This window comes from Lissotriton vulgaris, chromosome 4_1 (assembly GCF_964263255.1).
Source record: "Lissotriton vulgaris chromosome 4_1, aLisVul1.2, whole genome shotgun sequence".
NCBI classification, from domain to species: domain Eukaryota; kingdom Metazoa; phylum Chordata; class Amphibia; order Caudata; family Salamandridae; genus Lissotriton; species Lissotriton vulgaris.
In genome coordinates this window covers 2076856057-2076875376 of record NC_141691.1, presented here as the reverse complement: position 1 = coordinate 2076875376, position 19320 = coordinate 2076856057, and the positions used below count along the sequence as shown (strand labels likewise).

Below are 19320 nucleotides of genomic sequence, written 5' to 3'. Positions count from 1 at the left end.
GGATGGTATGGTGGCGGAATAGCGTTCCCTAATGTCCAGCTGTACTATTGGGCAGCACAACTAAAAGTCATTAATCAGTGGATACACGCTTAGCAGGTTGACCCAGCATACAAGGCAGACAGGTTTCTGCTGGGAACAGGAAATGTGCTGTCTGCACTCTATAATAAAGGGCATATCTCAAAACTAATAGGACCCACGAAACACACAGTGGCAATATGGCATACAGCGCAGGCACGGCTGGCGTGGCAGGGAGATGCCGCTCTGGGACACTAAACGACTGGGTAGCCTTAGAAACAGCAAGGGCTTTAAGCAGTGGGATGCTATAGGTATCTCCACAGTGGGGGACCTGTGGGACAAGGGGAAGGTGATCCCGTTTGGACAGCTTCGACAACAGTACAAGCTAGCACCAACTGAAATTTTCCGATACAAGCAGATTCGGCACGTGCTACTTGCAGCTTTGCCAGAAGGCGCGGAGGTGCCTGAGGCCTCCCCGCTAGAGGACAGGCTGCTAATGGACTATATGCAAAAGCGAGCCACATCGTTCACATATCGTAAGTTAATTAATAATCTACCAGACCCCACAGTCTCTCTCAGGGATAAATGGGCGCGCGATGTAGGGTACCTAGATGACACGGAATGGCAAGAGGCGTTGGCCTCACCAAAAGAGGTGGGTATACCCTCAAGACTAGTACAGCTCAAAATATGCACCGCACATACCACACTAGATATACTCTATGCAAGATGGGCAGAGCTCAGCATCCATATTGCCTTAGAGGGTGTGGGGAAGAAGGGAAATTCTATCATACAGTGACTAGCTGGCTACTGGAAAACTGGAAAAAGATAATGAGAACAGTGTCGCAGATGGAGGGAGTGTCACTAATTCCAGAACCGCGGAGGTGCCTACTAAATGTTTCGGAACCGAATGACCTTATGCATCAGACGCAGACATGGGCAACAATGGGGCTAATGGTGGCCAAGCGAAATATAGCGCAGGCATGGGGGGTGGCAGGGGTGCCGTCTTTGGCAGCATGGTGTACAGACATGAATATGGCATGATGGCTGAGAGGACGGTATTTGTCAATTGAGGCTGTCCCCAGAAATGGAGCAAGATATGTGGAGTGTGGAATAAGTTCCGGGGAGATATCTGTGAGCCACCACCGGACCGTGATGAAGAGAGTTCAGAGGAGGAGCATTAAAGTATTAAAGTATACTTGAACCCCCGGCAATTGCAGAGAGCTTTGCTGTGAATTATGAGGGGCTGTATGCCTCCCAGGAATGCTTGAGGGTGGATGTAATCCAGTGCTTTATTGAAGATCTTCCCACGCGGGCAGTCTCAGACGAGGTGCGGGATTGTCTGGACGTACCCCTGACTGACGACGAATTGAGTGCCGCTCTGGGTGAGCTGAACCCTGGAAAGGCACCGGGCCCAAATGGCTTACCATGTGAATTTTCCCGGCGATTTCATGTGCAGCTGGGTCCGCACCTCCGTCCGGTCGTGGAGGAGGCATGCGAGGGCAGAGTGCTCCCTCCGGATTGGCGGCACACGGAGGTGTTGCTCTTCCTGAAGCTGGGTAGACCCCCTGAGACTCACCGTCGTACCCCCCGATCTCGCTGCTTAATTCTGAAGCCAAAGTCTTGGCTAAGGCTTTGGCCAATAGACTTAAGCCCCACATCACAGATCTGGTCCACCCGGACCAGGCTGGCTTCATGCCTCAGCGGGCCACTCGTCCTAATATTCGGCGCGCCCATGTTGCGGTATCTGCCTGGAGGAGTCTGGGGGAGCAGGCAGCCCTTTTCCTGGCAGACATGGACCGCGCGTTCGACTCCCTGAGCTGGACATATCTGTTTGCCTTGTTGCGACGGCTTAACCTGGGCTCACACTTCTTGGCGTACATACAGCTGCTCTACACTGAGCTTACAGCTTCGGTGCATGTGGGGGGCGCAGTGTCCCGATCCTTCTCGGTGCGGCGGGGAACGCTCAGGCTGTCCCCTCTCCCCCTCTTTGTTTGCGCTGGCTATGGAGCCCCTGGTGGCGTGGGTGCGCATTGATGCCCAACTTAAAGGCTTTCGATGTCCTGTTTTTTCTTACGGACTTGGATCGCTACTGCAGATTTTCGGTGAAACGTCTGGCCTCTATATGAATCCGGGTAAGTCCACGCTTTGGATACTCGGGGGCCAGCAGCAGGTGGGAGGGTGGGCATCGGGCCTTAGGCTGGCAATGGACGGTGTGAAATACTTGGGGGTCTACCTATCGGAGAATGCGGCTGCCTCCCAAGAACGCAAACTTGCCCCGGTATGGGAATGCACGCGCGAGGACATAAAGGTGTGGTCCCGCATGCCACTGACCATCTATGGCAGGTCTGCAATTTTTAAGATGGTGGCGCTTCCTCGTCTGGTCTATCAACTACAAAATCATCCACATCGGATTCTGCCCCGCTGGTTTCAGCAAGTCTATTCGGCGCTGGGGGGGTTTCTGCGGGCCGGGGGAGCTGTGCGCGTGGCGCTGTGAACGTGTTTTCTATCCTCATATACGGGGGCTGGCCACATCTGACGTGCTTTCATACTACCAAGTGGCGCACCTGATGGTTCTAAATGATTGGTGGTATGGTGATGGGAGCGACCCGGCCTAAGCGGTTGAACGGTTCTTCATGGGCTCCGTGTCTGTGCATACACTGCTGTACTCTGCGCCGCTAAGAGGGTGCCTTCCTGCGGCCACCCAGGTGATGTTCCACGTTTGGAGGACTGCACGTCGCAGGATGGGATGGTGGAACGTGCTCACTCAAGAGACCCCCTTAGGCGCACTGGTCGCCTGCCCCACCTGGACGCGTTACTGGGCTTTAGAGGGTGGGATGCGATTGGTATTTCTACTCTAGGCGACGTGATGTCAGGTCTCTCCCTGAATTCGTTTCAGAATCTCCAGGACGAATTTGGGATGCCCCGCTCACAGTTTTTTAAATACCTCCAGTTCCGACATGCTTTGACGCCCCACTTGACTGACCTGGAGAGCCTTCCCGAATGTAGTCCCCTGGAGGCCAAGCTGTTCATGGGGGAACTGCCAGATAAGAAGCTCTCCCGTATTTATCAGAAGCTAGTCAATCATTGCTCTTCCGACTTGCACAGACTTAAGTCCGCGTGGGAAGGGGACGTGGGGGACTTGGAGGATGAGGATTGGGCGGAGGCCCTGGCAAGCCCGAGGGGAGCAGCAATCTCTACACGCCTGCAACTTATACAGTTTAAGTACCTCCATTGCATATACTTCACCCGACAGCGTTTGTGGAGGGCGCGAATGGTTGGTTCCCCTGAATGTCTCCGCTGTGGGTCGGAAGTGGGTACGCTTTTACACACTGTATGGGGGTGCTCAGCGCTATCTAGATTCTGGACTGGGGTGTTTAGCTGTGTATCTGAAGTGCTGGCCTGGGAGCTTCCATGCGACCCCAAACTGGCGTTGCTGCATGTTATGGAGGGGATTGGGGGTAACACCTACAAACGTCATTTACTACTCCTGGGTCTTACCTTAGCCAAACGAGACATTGCCAGGGCTTGGAAGGCGCCCTGCGCCCCGTCGCTGGCTGCCTGGAGGAATGGAATGGACTTCTGCATAGGACTGGACAAGCCTGTGTTCTTGGCCAAGGGGTGCCCTTGCAAACATTTTAAAATCTGGAAGAGGTGGGCTGATTACCGAGGGCTGGACTTGGACCCTCGGCCTGAGAGGGCTGCCCTTCCGACACTTTGACAGCTGGAACGTTGGACAATTTGTGAAGTGTCTTGCAGAACTTGGCATGTATATTTACAGATTCTCTATTGTATATGTGCACTGGCAGCGGCGCAATTGGGAGGATGGGGGGGAGGGGTGTTTGTGTTCTTAGTAATAGTCTGCTGATATTATCGTTTTTCTATTGTTGCTGATGACTCCGGGTTTCGGAGCTCTGCATTATATGTGCGTACAGACAAATAATTTTTTTTATTTTTTTTAAAAAATACTACTTATTTGTGGTGTGCCACATATGGGAACACATATGCCTCTGTGAAACACTCTGCTTGAGAGAGAAACTATGTTACAAAGTGGTAAAGGATTCCTCTATATTATAACGTGTATTTGTAAAGGGCATGTTCGCCCAGCAGGGCATATTGGCACTGAATTACATATGTTTATTGTTACCCATCTCAATGGAACTCATTTTATCGGCCTCAGAAGGATGAAAGGCTGAGACGACTCACTGGGATTCGAACCTGAGACCACGATTTCAAACACAGGCCCCTACAGGCCAGGCGGATGTATTAGTCCACTAGGCCCCCAGACCTGGCTTCCAGAACACATGTCTGAGGAGGCATCACATGGTCTTCACATGTTTATCCTTAGTGATTCCATAACAGTTGGTATCAAAGCCACCTTGCAATGAAGCATCCCTTTCAATGTGCGAAATGTCATGAATAATGCTACAGAAAAATGAAAACTACGTTCAAAAACCATCTCTCAGCACAAAGTGAAATACAAGCCATAAAACTATGTGCCATGCTATAGCTGCATAATTATAAATTGCCATAAAAAACATCTAACCCTGCTTTATATAATGATTAGAGAAAGCAAGGCAATTTAGAGGTAAATGTGTACTGATGGTCAATATGGTTTACAATTCATTCCATCATTGCAAATTGCTAAAACAGTTTCTAGACTTGCTGTAGACTTCAGTTCAGACCAGTTAGGAAATGTGGAACATGACCGCACAAGATGAGGACGTCTTCAGAAGAACAAACCATTTCATGATTTATTTAGAACAGTGCAAGCCAGGTGTGCAGACATCTTTAGTGTTCTGCAGGGATTCCACTGCTGACCTGGTACCACCTGCAGCTGTGCCCTCTGTGCAGCCTTTGGAGAGACAACACACACAAGGGAATTTACAGAGCTCTGTGGGTGTGTGGGGCGTTGTCACAATGAGTTCCTAAGTGCAGAGGATCATGTACCTCCATGGTACCACCATGTGGCTCCTTGTGGTAGTCATGACTGAGCACAGTGCGACCAACCTGCAAGAGCGGGGGTAGAAATGCAGCACACGCACCCTGGGACCAGCAGTAGGCATGGTGAAGAGGTGCTGGCAGCACCCAAGGTCAGTGAGTCTGAACAGGAGTGTGCCATGTGTGGTAGGGTGTAGAGCCAAAGCCAGCACACCTGGGCCCAGACTCTCGTCTTTCACGGGTCCATGGGAGGCGAATCTTAGAATTGTTGACTATTATGGGAGGGTTAGGCTTCATAGAGTCCACTTGAACCCACAGCTTCATGGTACCACAGCACGTCCTACTCTAGGGATGCAATCAATTCAGATATAGCCATGTCTCTCTATTGGTAAATAATCCTCCGTTGCACAGCGGGCCAACATCGAAAGGACTTTGCCACCTTTCTTGGTAGAAGCTAAGATAATGGGACAAGTTCATCATTATGGATGTTAATACTAACATACATAAAACATGTATTTATTCATAATATTTTTATAGAGTATACTCAGCCACAAAGGTATCAGTGCACTTTAATAGTAACATATCTGGTCAAAAAGGTGCAACCCCGATTCTGTCATGCTGGTAATTTATCTTTGACGCTCTTTCCGTAATGTTGGAGATCACACTGCCCTCTTCCCGCTCTAGGCCCTGCTAGACTCTAGAAAAGCCCTTCCTCAACAAACCAGATTATTACTAGCCAAGTCTAGAGTGGCTTTGAGTTGGGGCACGGGAGCCCCAACCACTGTCAACGACAGAGGCTTACTCCTCAATGCTACCGTGCACCTCAGGCCCCAGAGATATATCGGGCATATTATCAAGAAACGGCGTTAGAATTATCGCCGCTTTAGCGGCAGGAAACTGCTGCTAACGCGGCGATAATTGCCTTGATAATATGCCCTTGTGAATTCCCATAGAAGCCCATGTTCTGGTGTGAACGTGGGCTTCTATTGGAATTCTCTACGGCATATTATCAAGCTCATTATCGCCGCTTTAGTTGCAGTTTCACGCCGCTAAAGCGGCGATAATCTTAACTCGGTTCTTGATAGTATGCCACATGGTCTCCTGTACGTACTCTCCCCGGAGGATGGAGAGCAGGAAGATTCACTGCTTCGTGAACTGGGTGTGGCTGTATGACTCGGACACGGTTGATCGAATGTTGACTTTTGGCTCAGGTAGTGACTGTTGACCACTCCTAGGTTAAATGTACCAATCCTCTATAGGATCTGCTTACGAACCTGTATGTCAGTTCTTGATGACATGTTGTATTGTTTTAAATGAAAACTCTAAAAGTATTGAATAAAAATAAAAGATGCTAAAGAAGGGAAGAGCTGATGACTACATTAGTCCATGAGGTGCATTTGGGAGAGGTGCATGTTTAGCTCTTAGCGAAGAGCCAGTGGATCCGTTTGAAGTCTGACGGAGTCAGGGATGGAGTACCATAGTTTTGGAGCTGGGCAGAAGAAGGTCTGTTTTAATGTTTTCACTTTTTTGGATTTAGGAATTTTGAGAATTAGCATCTTGCATTTGTTGCACATATGTGAGTTGTAGCTCTAAAGTGAGTTTCTGAAGGGGGAGGTGTGGCACAGTGGCCAGAGTTGCTGACTCCGAAGCGTGGGGTTCAAGGTTCGATCCCGAGTGCTGAGGGCAGCTCAACTCAGCACCATGTGACTCTGGGCAATAGCTCACTTAATCTCTCTGACGGCCCCCAGTGCCCTGAAACCTTAAGGGGTGATATCTTTACAAATATGGATTAAAGGGACAGAAATTCCTCCTGGGCTGAAACTTGAGGCCATGGAGTTGCACAATAGAGAAGAGCTTCAGCTTTTGGCAAATTCATCATCGGAATTGCAAATATATGTCTTTCTGCAACTAATCGTCAAGTGTTGTATCTAGTGCCGGAGGAAAGGCTGCCTATATTTCCAAGCAGGAGCATCTATAGGTTGGTGATGTGGCTAAAACGTAAAGTGTAACCATGTTCAATGTTAGTTACATGTCCTAAGATTGTTCATGTGGTGCACTTGTAGCTAGCTGGCACCAGAGTGTCCTCGGTAACACACCAACAGTAAAGCAGAATCTCTCTTCTGTGTGCTGGGCACTTTTATGTGTCTGTGTAGATCTAAGGCACAGAAATTCTGTTAGAAAATGGGCAAAGGTAAAACCGAGTAAGAGAAAGATGACATTACCAGGGGCCCCTTGGAATATGGGGGCCCTAGGCAGTTGTCCACTTTGCCCTTAAAACATCTTAGCTCTCAATGAAAATATAAGAAATGCTTACAAATAGGTTAATTTTTTCCAGTGATAGCTGCTTAGAGAAAGTAAATTCCTGCCGTTTCCTCACAGATTGTTTAGCATATTTTTGGAAATGTGAACATTTATTAGAAATGAATCCTCAATAAATCCAAGTAGATAAAAACACACTACAAAGTGAGAGAGTGTGTGACCTTGGGGTACATGTTACAGGTCTACCTATGTTGCCATTTCCTGATGGGTTGTTGAAGCACTTTTTTGGCAAGTAGCACGCTACTCGGAACCCATAAAGGACTAGTTGTGAATTATTATAGTGAAATATGAATGTGATTTGAGAGGTGGATATGTTAGTCAGTTATTTGTATTGAGAAGGAAGTGAAGGGATAAAAGAGGGAAAAAGGTTTGCATTTATGTAGTGCTTGCTACCTTTGATGAGGTGTTGAAGTGCCTTTTTGGTGAGTAGCACGCTACTCCGGAATTCATTTTAATTTGCAGAGTCACCTATTAGTCATAATGTTTGAGAACATTTTATGGGTCTGGCCTCAACAAGTAAAACATTTTGATGGTGTTATTGTTTTGAATAGGAATTGCACATTTTTTGGGGGGTTCTTTTTTTAAACTTTGATATATATATAGTGATGTTATTTGAGTTATCATGAGTGATGTCATGAGTGATGTCACTGACCATGTCATGAGGGATGTAATATGTGACATCGTCAGCAGTGCATTGCGGGTGCGCGATTTATAGTTAGCTGAACTAACTATAACGGGGTAATTTCAATGGTTTTGTATGAGTGAAATGTCCAGCTGACTATAACATGTGTGAAACCTATGGTTTTTTCAGTGAATTTCTAAGGTATTTTAAATGCTAATTCCTAACTATAACGTGGCTGAAACCTATGTTTTTTTCAGTGAATTTCTAAGGTTTTTTAAATGCTAATTCCTAACTATAACGTGGCTGAAACCTATGGTTTTTTCAGTGAATTTCAAAGGTTTTGTAAATGATAATTTTTAGATGTATTAATTGTTATATTTTTTTTATACTGATTTACTACATTGTTTTAAAGTATTTATTTTTAGATATTTTATTTTTTAATTTACATTACATATTTTTCATATAAATTGAAAAAAATGTTTTTAAAAATATTGAAATTGAAATATTTTACTTTTTTTAATTTTTTTTTTTTAATTTATATATATATTATATAGCAGGCAATGATATCCTATGGAAGGAAATTCAAGTTACTGGTAAGTATGGTTAAAATTACTTTTCAAGATCAGTACCGGGCTGAAAGATTCAGCACTGAGGTCTCTCCTGATAACAGGTGAATAAATCAGAATTCGTACTTCGGCTGATTTTAGAGGAATTTTTTAAAGTTCCAAAACTCCACACTTAAAAGAATTTCCAAGTGAAACCAGTCAATGTTAGCCTATGGAAGGAAATTCAAATTACTGTAACTACGGTTAGAATTACTTTTCAGGATCAGTAGTGAGCTGAAAGATGCAGCACTGAGGTCTCTTCTGATAACAGGTGAGTAAATCGGAATTCGTAATTCAGCTGATTTTAGAGGAATATTTGTACGTTTCAAAAATAGACAGAAACTTTTCTGGTGAAAACCACACAATAGAGTCCTATGGAAGGAAATACAAGTTATTGGTAAGCACTCAACTGGCTACCTTATGAAGCCCGTATTCACTTAAAGGTGGCTTGTATTACCCATAAGGCGTTACACCACAACACCCCGCCGTTTGTAGCCCAAAAACGTACCCTATCTGGAGGAAACAGACATTCCATGAGCACAGATAACCTACTCCTGAAATCCGCAAGATTCAATAAGACAAAAACCTCCAACAGAGCATTTTCTGGTGCGGCGCAAAGAATCTGGAACTCGCTTCTGCGATTTATCAGAAAAAGCACCTCATCGTTCCTTTTCAAAAAGGAAGCAAAAGCATTCATGATGAGCGAACTCCAGCCTTAAAATCCGCACAAATACCAAGCCAGCTGCTACATTTATCTTGAAGATAATGACTTTTTAGGTCTGATTTGACTTCCTATCACAAGCTGTTCCGTTCTCTGCCTGTATCCCCCGAACTTGAATATGTCCTTGTTGTTACTTATCAGCATTGTTTTCTGTCATTGCTGTTGATAACAAATGTACTTTGATTTCCCTGCGCACTTTGTAAAGCGCTCTGTTACCCTACCTTGGGTCTGGTCCGCGCTATAGAAAACTCTAAAAATACATAATAAATAAATAACATAAATAATGCCCCATTGTTTGTTGGAAATGGATTTGAGTGCTCTTGATTCAGTGTTGTGAGTCATGATAAGGCGTGTGGTTACATATCCCTTAGTGGCCAGGTCCGCTTGAGTGTCTGTATCAGCAGTGGTAGCTGCGGATGTGTTCTTTAATGCCGGCTCTCTAGGAAATGAATTAGCTTTGGTGATTGCAGCAGTGGTAGCCTTTTCAGTGTATCCCTTGGCTTTGAATCTCATTTGGGACTCCAATTGGCATTTGGCTAGGTCAGTGGGATTGCTGCAGATTCTGGGCAAGCGCAGCATTTCTCCGTATGGAATGCTAGCTATAAGATATTGTGGGTGAAAGCTGGTGGCGTGAAGGGTAGAGTTACCTGCAGTGATTTTTCTATGGAGGGTGGACTGTAGTGTGTTTTCTGAAACATAAACATTTACATCTAAACATTCTAGAGTGTTTGTGCTGATGGTGGCATTGAACTCCAAATTTAATGCATAATCCACTACAAACACAGTTTTTAACTATACTGCTCCAATCTCCCCTATTCCTTAAGCGACTGTTTGGATTTTTGTCTTCACCAAATCTCGCGGCACTAACACTGAGTTTTCGAACAATTATGCACTTATTTTTAACTTTACCCATAAGTGACTGCACTGTAGAGCATTTTTCTCACCTATTCGACTTCTTTTGTAGCAGTTGACTCGATTTCCATACATCAGGCTCCGCCCTCAACATATTAAGATTAAACTCCAGCAATATCTAGGCCCTTCTTCCGCACCAGCACTAAGCTTATAATTCTTGCCTAAATTAGTTGCGCGCCGACTGATACATAGACTTTGGCATTGGCTTCCACATGCTTTTACAAATATGAATGTGTTAAATACATTGTTCCCCTCTTAGTTACGATAGTACACCAGATTCCTCCCACATTTAATTGTGGCATTTGCCACTCATGGTTTTTAGGATGTCTTCACACACCCAGGATTCATGAGGGATACCGTCTAATTTTGTTTTCCATCTGACAACATTTGGGAGACTTCAAACCCAATCATTGCATTCATTTATCATATTTTTTTATCTTTTACCATGCCGCCGGCACCGCCAGCACACAAGCTTACCTTCTAATCTGCTGCGATCAACTGATGTTACAGAACATATGGCCATCCACACCTACATATAGAGGGGTAGTCTTTTCTCTATGCCTGCTACCAAAATTGCATGTCATTGCTGCGCTTAGTCATCACTGCATGACAAGATGCTTTACTACATGCTGCAAAAGTGTAACGTTTTTTGCCTTGTCACTATGAACATCGTAAAGTCACTCAAGTCACTATAAATTGAATGCCTCTCACCTTAGTGCACTATGTGATCAAGACCACAGGCTTGTGGTTGAAATGCGTCATCCAGACAATAACATTTCTCTATTGCATCTTTAACTGTATATATATATATATATATATATATATATATATATATATATATATATATATATATATATATATATATATATATATATATATATATATATATATATATATATATATATATATGAGGTATGTCCAGTTCCCAACGAAAGCAGCGCAGCGCAGTCAGCCACACCGACAAACAGGAACCAGCGAGACCCAAAGTGGTGCAATTTGATTTTATTTAAAGTTCAGCCCAGCACCAGTCCGCCATGACGCGTTTCGGCTAGAGATAGCCTTGATCACATGACACAATATATTTATATATATTGTGCGCCGCCAAAGACTGGCTTCGGCATGTTCTCCCTGCAATCTTGAAAATCGGGATGCTATGGAGGGAACAGTGAGTGCAAATAGACTTTACTTTTTTGGGGAAAATGAAGTGAAATTGAGGCATCACCCACGGAAGGCTGAATTATGAACTTCATGTCCCAAGATTCACTGTCAGGACCTATCAGAGGTTGTCCACCAGCGGGCTAAAACTTTAATAAAATAAGGATGCAAATGACATTGTGGACTTCAGATGCCAAAACGTATCCTTTGACAAAGGTCGAAAACGAGCGAAACGCATCAGGAAAACTGAGGAAATAAATAAATTGTATCTACAGTCGCTGTTGAGAGTGCGGCTCATTTTCCCTTCGAGGAGGGAGTCTGGATGAGATTTAAACGGCGTGGTTCAGCTGTGGAATAACGCACCGTCAGCGAGAGCGCCGCTACTGCCCATAAACGAACCCTCTTTGATGAACGTTAGATGTTCCAGGGATAGGGGACATGTAACCATAAGGAGTGCCTTTATTAAAGATGTTTTTTATGACCTGATGCTGAAGAAATTGTACACTGCAGTTTCCCCATTGTAGATGCCTAGCCTCATAGGATTGCATTGAAATAGTTTATGAATGCATAAATATTGATAGGAACCAAAGAAAAATATCAATCAAGGATGAAGGGGAATGGTATTGATAAAACCAACAATATGCTATTGTTGAATTTATCCTAAAGTTCCTTAAACAAAATTCAGCCTTCCTGGGGTCACATCTGATTGGGGAGAGTTACCAGGATTAGCCAGGCTGCTTTGATGAATTCATAAGTGTCTCATCCTGAAGAGGGACTATCTGTTAGAATGAGCTCTGCTCCACAGGAATGTCAGAGGAGGGGGGAGGGGTCAAAAAGTAGCAGCTTCAAAGGGAGGATGGGACAGGCGGAAGAGAACAGATCCATCCACCCCTCTCTCCATGACCCAGCCAGGGGGAAGGCTAAAGGAAGGTATTTTCAGATGCCAGGAGGGGGGGGGGGGTCATGGAAATGAGCCACACTGCATGTTGGTTAAACTAGCTCTTGCTGCTTTGCTGAGATTTAAGCCATGTTGAATTTTGGAGGAATAATGCTTTCTGGGAGACTATTGCGTCACACTTTGGAGGAAATGGTGATGCTCCGGGGTGTTGCCTGGACCCTCATTGGACAGGAGTGCCCACCTTCTTGACCCCTGAGAACATTGAACAAGTATCGAGAGGAGCATAGCCTCTCAGATCTGCTGCTTGAAACTAAGAAGGCTTGCCAAGCTGGAAACTTATTTGCACAATCAGGCTCTGCATTCTAGCTGACCGCGCCTGATGCATTATCTGGAACTACAGCCCTTTGGGTTTACCTTGCTTCAAAAGGATTTAAGAGTGGACTCCCTGCAAGCGACATGTTAACAGAGCTCACATGCATCAACTCCACCAAGAGTCTGGTGCCTGGAGTGTATCCAGTGGAATTTTAAGGGTGTTGTCCAGGTGCATTGTGGGGAATATGGTCCCAACCTTTCAAGGACCATCTTGGAGATTCCCAACCCTTGGAATGTTTTTTGGACACTTTGGACCCTCACAAGGAACTTCAGGACAAAGTTCCAGAAGTTTGGAAAAGTTTGGTGAACTTTTGTGAAAAAGCTCTAAAGGGTGACCAGACCCTCACAAAAAGGCAATCCGGTGAACCCTCCCTGAAACTGGCCTGCTGGAGGAGGCTGCACGACATCTGGTGAGAAATCCCCCCGAAAGGTTTCTAAGTGTGAAGGTAAAATCGTGACCGGGGCCTCCCGCCTAATGTATCCAACCAGGCCTCCATCGCGGTTGGCCTCAAACTTTGACTTTGTCCCGGTCAGAGGCGACCAAATGTCCAGAAGTGACACTATTGCTTTCTAAGCACTAGAAAGTGTTTAATCTTTTAAAATCCATATCTCTGGATCCCTACATTGAATGTTTTTTCGTTTTGGTGTCATTTTAGTAATACAAATATTTCCTATTTTTATAAATTGGTGTTGGATTTTTATTGTGTGTTGTGTCTTCATTATGTACTCAATTTGTGTTTTTAAATGCTTTACATACCTGTCTCTGAAGTTAAGCCTGCCTGCTCGCAGCCAAGCTATCAGGGGTTGAACATTGAAATAAATGCTGACTTATTCTGAGCCCTAGACTGTGTTAGTGTCCTCATTACCAGTGGTAGATGCATGTTTACCACTGCTAATATCTCACTTTGCAACTGACACAGACACACACACATACACCCCCACATACACACACACATACACACACGCACACGCAGACAGACAGACACACACACACACACACACTCATTCTCTCCCTCTCTCTTTCTCTCTCCTCTCTTTCTCTCTGCCTCACTTTCTCGCTCCCCTCCCTCTCTCTTTCTCTCTCCTCTCTCTCCCTCCCAAAAATAGAAGACCCCGGTCAGAAGGGCAGGGCCCAACCTTCCAATATACAATGTGTAGTAAGGAATGTCCACACGTGGAGTTATTTCAGGAACTTTATTCAGTATCAATCATTACAGGATGCTCCCAGCTTGACAGGACCAAAACTCCCAACATTCTAAAGCTGCCTGCAGAGACAGCTACGGGTCACACCAAGTGGGCAGGAGAAGGGAGGGGGGAACGGAGGAGAGTGGAAGGTACCAAGTGCCAAGTTGCAACACATCATCCCCCCTAGGGAGACAAGGGGAGAAAAAATGGGACAGCAGAGAGAACGGGTTAGGTGAAGAGGAGAGAATGGTGAAAGGTGAGGCAGGGGGAAAAGTAAAGAGGAAGACGGAAGAGAGGGAAAAGGTTACGAGGGAGGAACAGCAGAAGAGAAGAATCCGAGGAGTGCGAAGTGGGGAAAGGGGAGGCACCTCAAACCCAGAGCCAGCAAGGCTGTCCCAACAGGGTAGAACTGTGTGAAGATAACTGTAGAGGCGAGGTTTTAACAACCTCTAAAAAAGAACTTGCGGAGGAGAGGGGGCCAGGAGGAAGTCAATCTAAGTAAAATAAGCATGGGATGTACCATCGGTATAGGCGGAGTGATGACAGACGTGATAACAGATTCAGGTTCCCGTCATAGTATGATGAGCAAGAGGGAATGGAACCGCAAATTAGTCAAAAAATATGGAAGCGTATTGAAAGAGGCAAACATTTCCCCAAAGTCTAATACAGGAGATGACATTAAAGTATTAGGATACCAAGTCATGGATTTAATGTACAGGGGAAATCAGTCTAGGAGCACCATTTACATAACAGAAAGCGGACCCACCGTGCTGGGGTGGAAGGATCAAATGAAACTGAGAATATCACACAAAGGAAGAAGAAGAGAACAAATGAAGGAGCAGGCACAGAAGCTAAGCATGAGGGTAACCAAGGGAGGGGCGTCGAAGAACTCTACGCCGCACTCTGAGGGTGCTGAAGTGTTGGATGGGGCTGCCAGTATTAAAGTACTAAGGGAAATTACCACCATAAGCAACTTGCAAGGAAAACGAGAATCTTATCGATGTATAGTGGATGAGAGAGAAATACGTAAGAAACTAGAAGGCAAATGTGGAGAAGGGAGGGGGGAACGGAGGAGAGTGGAAGGTACATTGGCTTCAGCTGCTCACCTGATGATCTTTTGCTCATTTCAAAATTCATCCACTCGGGACTTACTCCTCTTCTGTTTCTTTTTCCCACCAGGACGCCCGACGCAGCTCAATAAATCAATTCTTCACACGTTGTCCATGTCCAAGCTTAACTTACTCCAGGGGGGAGCACCCCACTGACCCTGGCTCAGCTCCGTAATCCTCGTCGCCACAAATGTAGTAAGGAATGTCCACACGTGGAGTTATTTCAGGAACTTTATTCAGTATCAATCATTACAGGATGCTCCCAGCTTGACAGGACCAAAACTCCCAACATTCTAAAGCTGCCTGCAGAGACAGCTACGGGTCACACCAAGTGGGCAGGAGAAGGGAGGGGGGAACGGAGGAGAGTGGAAGGTACCAAGTGCCAAGTTGCAACACAATGGTTCTGTTCCATGATCAGCAAAAGAGTCAACACTTTATTTTATGTCTTTATTTCACTTCACATCAGCACAACATTTGACACTCAGTATAATTCACCAACAGATACGTCACTGGCGAGCTAGGAGCAGGTGACAGGCAGGTTGCAAATACTCGATTCACTGTTGGCGACCAGAGTTGGTGACGAGCTTCTGACTACGTGTGACAACAAAAAGCAATGGAACAAATGTCAGAAGAGAGAGAAGCAGGACGACCAAAAACTGAGACTCATAGAGAAACAAATGCAGCCCTTGAACCATTCTTCACATGGAACAGATGTACTTCCGGGGTCATGACCTTCTCTGCAGCTGTGGCATGTCAGCTTCTCCTGGGTTAGGCGCTCACTGCAAGTAAATATGGGAAACCACATATAAGTTGTTAATGTGCAAGCAGACTCTCCCACCGACTGAATAGCAAAACTCACTCAGGTTTTCATGATCCCCAATGAATATGTGCAATATAAATTTACTGTGGTGAGTATTTGCATATAATTTTGTTGTATAAAATATGAATGGATTGTACTGTTTTTTGAATAATTAATAGAGTTGGTCAGCAGCACTTTCAGGTCAAACAACAAAAATACCAAAAAAGGGGAGTGAAGAGGTAATGCTCATAGGAGCAGTGGAGGTGGATGCGCCCTCCTCTAGTCAATGTATAGAAAACATAAAGATCCACCCTCAGATAGATGTTTAGCCGTGTCCTCCCAGACTACGCGTGTTTCCTACAGTGGTGGAAAACACACAGTTTTGTTAAAATACCCCTCACACACCAAAAGGGGTATACAACGGTTACCACGCATTTTTTACAACGCGGTACCGTTACCATGCTACTTTTACCACGCAGGTCGTTACAACGAAATGCGCTGGGGGGCGCTCCAGGATAGTAAATACTTTAATTTACTATCCAACTCCTTTCCCTAGAGTCCACGGGGACTGGAGTTGGAATAGTAAATTAAATAATTTACTATCCAGCGCCCCTCCACGCAAGTCGTTGTAACGACTTGCATGGTAAAAGTAGCGTGGTAACGGTACGCGTTGTAAAAGTACGCGTGGTACCGTCATACATCCACCAAAAGGGCCCTTGGTGTCATGCTTCATCATAGGGGTCTTCCCGCCACGCTGCGGGACGGGATGTGCTATGGCCTATGGCTACGTGGGAGCACTATTTCCAAAAAAACAAGACTATGCGTCGCGTAGGAGTGTAAGTGGAAGACCCCTATGATGAAGCATGACACCAAGGGCCCTTTTGGTGTATGAGGGGTATTTTAACAAAACGGTGTGTTTTCCACCAATGTAGGAAACACGTGTAGTGTGGGAGCACACGGCTAAACATCTATCTGAGGGTGGATCTTTATGTTTTCTACATAAGCACTTTAGGGTCATTCAGGCACCAGCAGTCATGCAGGAAGGCTGCTGTGGCTGCAGAGGTACGGTCTCCACCCTGCCCTGGCAGACAGACCACCCCACCCTAATTAGATGTAACGTTTGCAGCAGAATAATTTTTTGCTTCTCACAAACGAGCCCTCAAAGCAGGGATTCAGTACAAAAAAACAGACGAAACCAATGTCCCTGACCTGCCGGGTGTTTCCCCAGCCCCTGGAGACCACGGTTGTTTGTCCCTGCCCGGTTTCACCCACGTCTCTCATGGCAGACACAGGCAGGGCAGACCTACTTTGGGTGCCCACCCTAGATAGAGTGGGTTTAATGATACATCAAAGGCTCAGACCTGTGGCAGATGGCTTACTGCCAGTGGAGGCTGCCCCAGCAGCCAATCAGCAGCTGCCCACCTCGAAAAAGAGGGGGGACTGAGGATTTCCCAGAGCAGTACCCCACTAATTTATAACAGGACCCCCCTCGGTCAACAGTGGTCCCCTTTGCCTTCCATATTACAATGGTGGAAGAGGAGGCTTTTTTATGAACTGGCGCCAGTGCCCGACTTTACTGGGCATCTGCAGGAGACGCGCGAGGCCTTGAAATGCCAATGAGCGTCAGGGCTGCTCTCTGCCAACTGCTAGATGACCCCATTTGTCTTCCACTGAAAGGGAAATCACTGATGTCACTACTACCAGAGTTAGATGGTGGGATAGGAGGATATGTATTAATATGTACTAGTGACCTTCGACACACGTCACTACTACAAGAGTTAGATGGGGGAAGAGGGGGATATGTATTAATATGTACTAGTGACCTTCGACACACGTCACTACTACCAGAGTTAGATGGTGGGAGAGGGGGATATGTATTAATATGTACTAGTGACCTTCGACACACGTCACTACTACAAGAGTTAGATGGGGGAAGAGGGGGATATGTATTAATATGTACTAGTGTCCTACAACACACGTCACTACTACCAGAGTTAGATGGTGGGAGATGGGGATATGTATTAATATGTACGAGTGTCCTACAACACACGTCACTACTACCAGAGTTAGATGGTGGGAGAGGAGGATATGTATTAATATGTACGAGTGTCCTACAACACACGTCACTACTACCAGAGTTAGATGGTGGGAGATGGGGATATGTATTAATATGTACGAGTGTCCTACAACACACGTCACTACTACCAGAGTTAGATGGTGGGAGAGGAGGATATGTATTAATATGTACGAGTGTCCTACAACACACGTCACTACTACCAGAGTTAGATGGTGGGAGAGGGGATATGTATTAATATGTACGAGTGTCCTACAACACACGTCACTACTACCAGAGTTAGATGGTGGGAGAGGGGGATATGTATTAATATGTACAAGTGTCCTACAACACACGTCACTACTACCAGAGTTAGATGGTGGGAGAGGAGGATATGTATTAATATGTATGAGTGTCCTACAACACACGTCACTACTACCAGAGTTAGATGGTGGGAGAGGGGGATATGTATTAATATGTACGAGTGTCCTACAACACACGTCACTACTACAAGAGTTAGATGGTGGGAGAGGGGGATATGTATTAATATGTGCGAGTGTCCTTCGACGCATGTCACTACTACCAGAGTTAGATGGGGGGAGAGGGGGATATGTATTAATATGTGCGAGTGTCCTTCGACGCATGTCACTACTACCCGAGTTAGATGGTGGGAGAGGGGGATATGTATTAATATGTACGAGTGTCCTACAACACACGTCACTACTACCCGAGTTAGATGGTGGGAGAGGGGGATATGTATTAATATGTGCGAGTGTCCTTCGACGCATGTCACTACTACCAGAGTTAGATGGGGGGAGAGGGGGATATGTATTAATATGTACGAGTGTCCTTCGACGCATGTCACTACTACCAGAGTTAGATGGGGGGAGAGGGGGATATGTATTAATATGTACTAGTGTCCTTCGACACACGTCACTACTACCAGAGTTAGATGGTGGGAGAGGAGGATATGTATTAATATGTACGAGTGTCCTTCGACGCATGTCACTACTACCAGAGTTAGATGGGGGGAGAGGGGGATATGTATTAATATGTACTAGTGTCCTTCGACACACGTCACTACTACCAGAGTAAGATGGTGGGAGAGGGGGATATGTATTAATATGTACGAGTGTCCTATAACACACGTCACTACTACCAGAGTTAGATGGTGGGAGAGGAGGATATGTATTAATATGTACGAGTGTCCTACAACACACGTCACTACTACCAGAGTTAGATGGTGAGAGAGGAGGATATGTATTAATATGTACGAGTGTCCTACAACACACGTCACTACTACCAGAGTTAGATGGTGGGAGAGGAGGATATGTATTAATATGTGCGAGTGTCCTATAACACACGTCACTACTACCAGAGTTAGATGGTGGGAGAGGAGGATATGTATTAATATGTGCGAGTGTCCTATAACACACGTCACTACTACAAGAGTTAAATGGTGGGAGAGGAGGATATGTATTAATATGTACGAGTGTCCTATAACACACGTAACTACTCCAAAAGTTACATGGTGGGAGAGGAGGATATGTATTAATATGTACTAGTGTCCTTCGACACACGTCACTACTACCCGAGTTAGATGGTGGGATAGGAGGA

The 19320-nt window shown here is 45.5% G+C and overlaps 1 protein-coding gene across 1 annotated transcript in view; it reads right to left on the bottom strand.

Annotated features, from left to right (window-relative positions):
* Window positions 1-819: 819 nt before the first annotated feature.
* LOC147725056 (embryonic protein UVS.2-like) overlaps window positions 820-19320 on the bottom strand; it is an 80925-nt gene continuing 62424 nt past the window's right edge. Inside the window, exon 13 of the mRNA XM_086918153.1 lies at window positions 820-830. Within this exon, the coding sequence (XP_086774279.1) occupies window positions 820-830 (11 nt within the window). The remainder of the gene's footprint in view (window positions 831-19320) is intronic.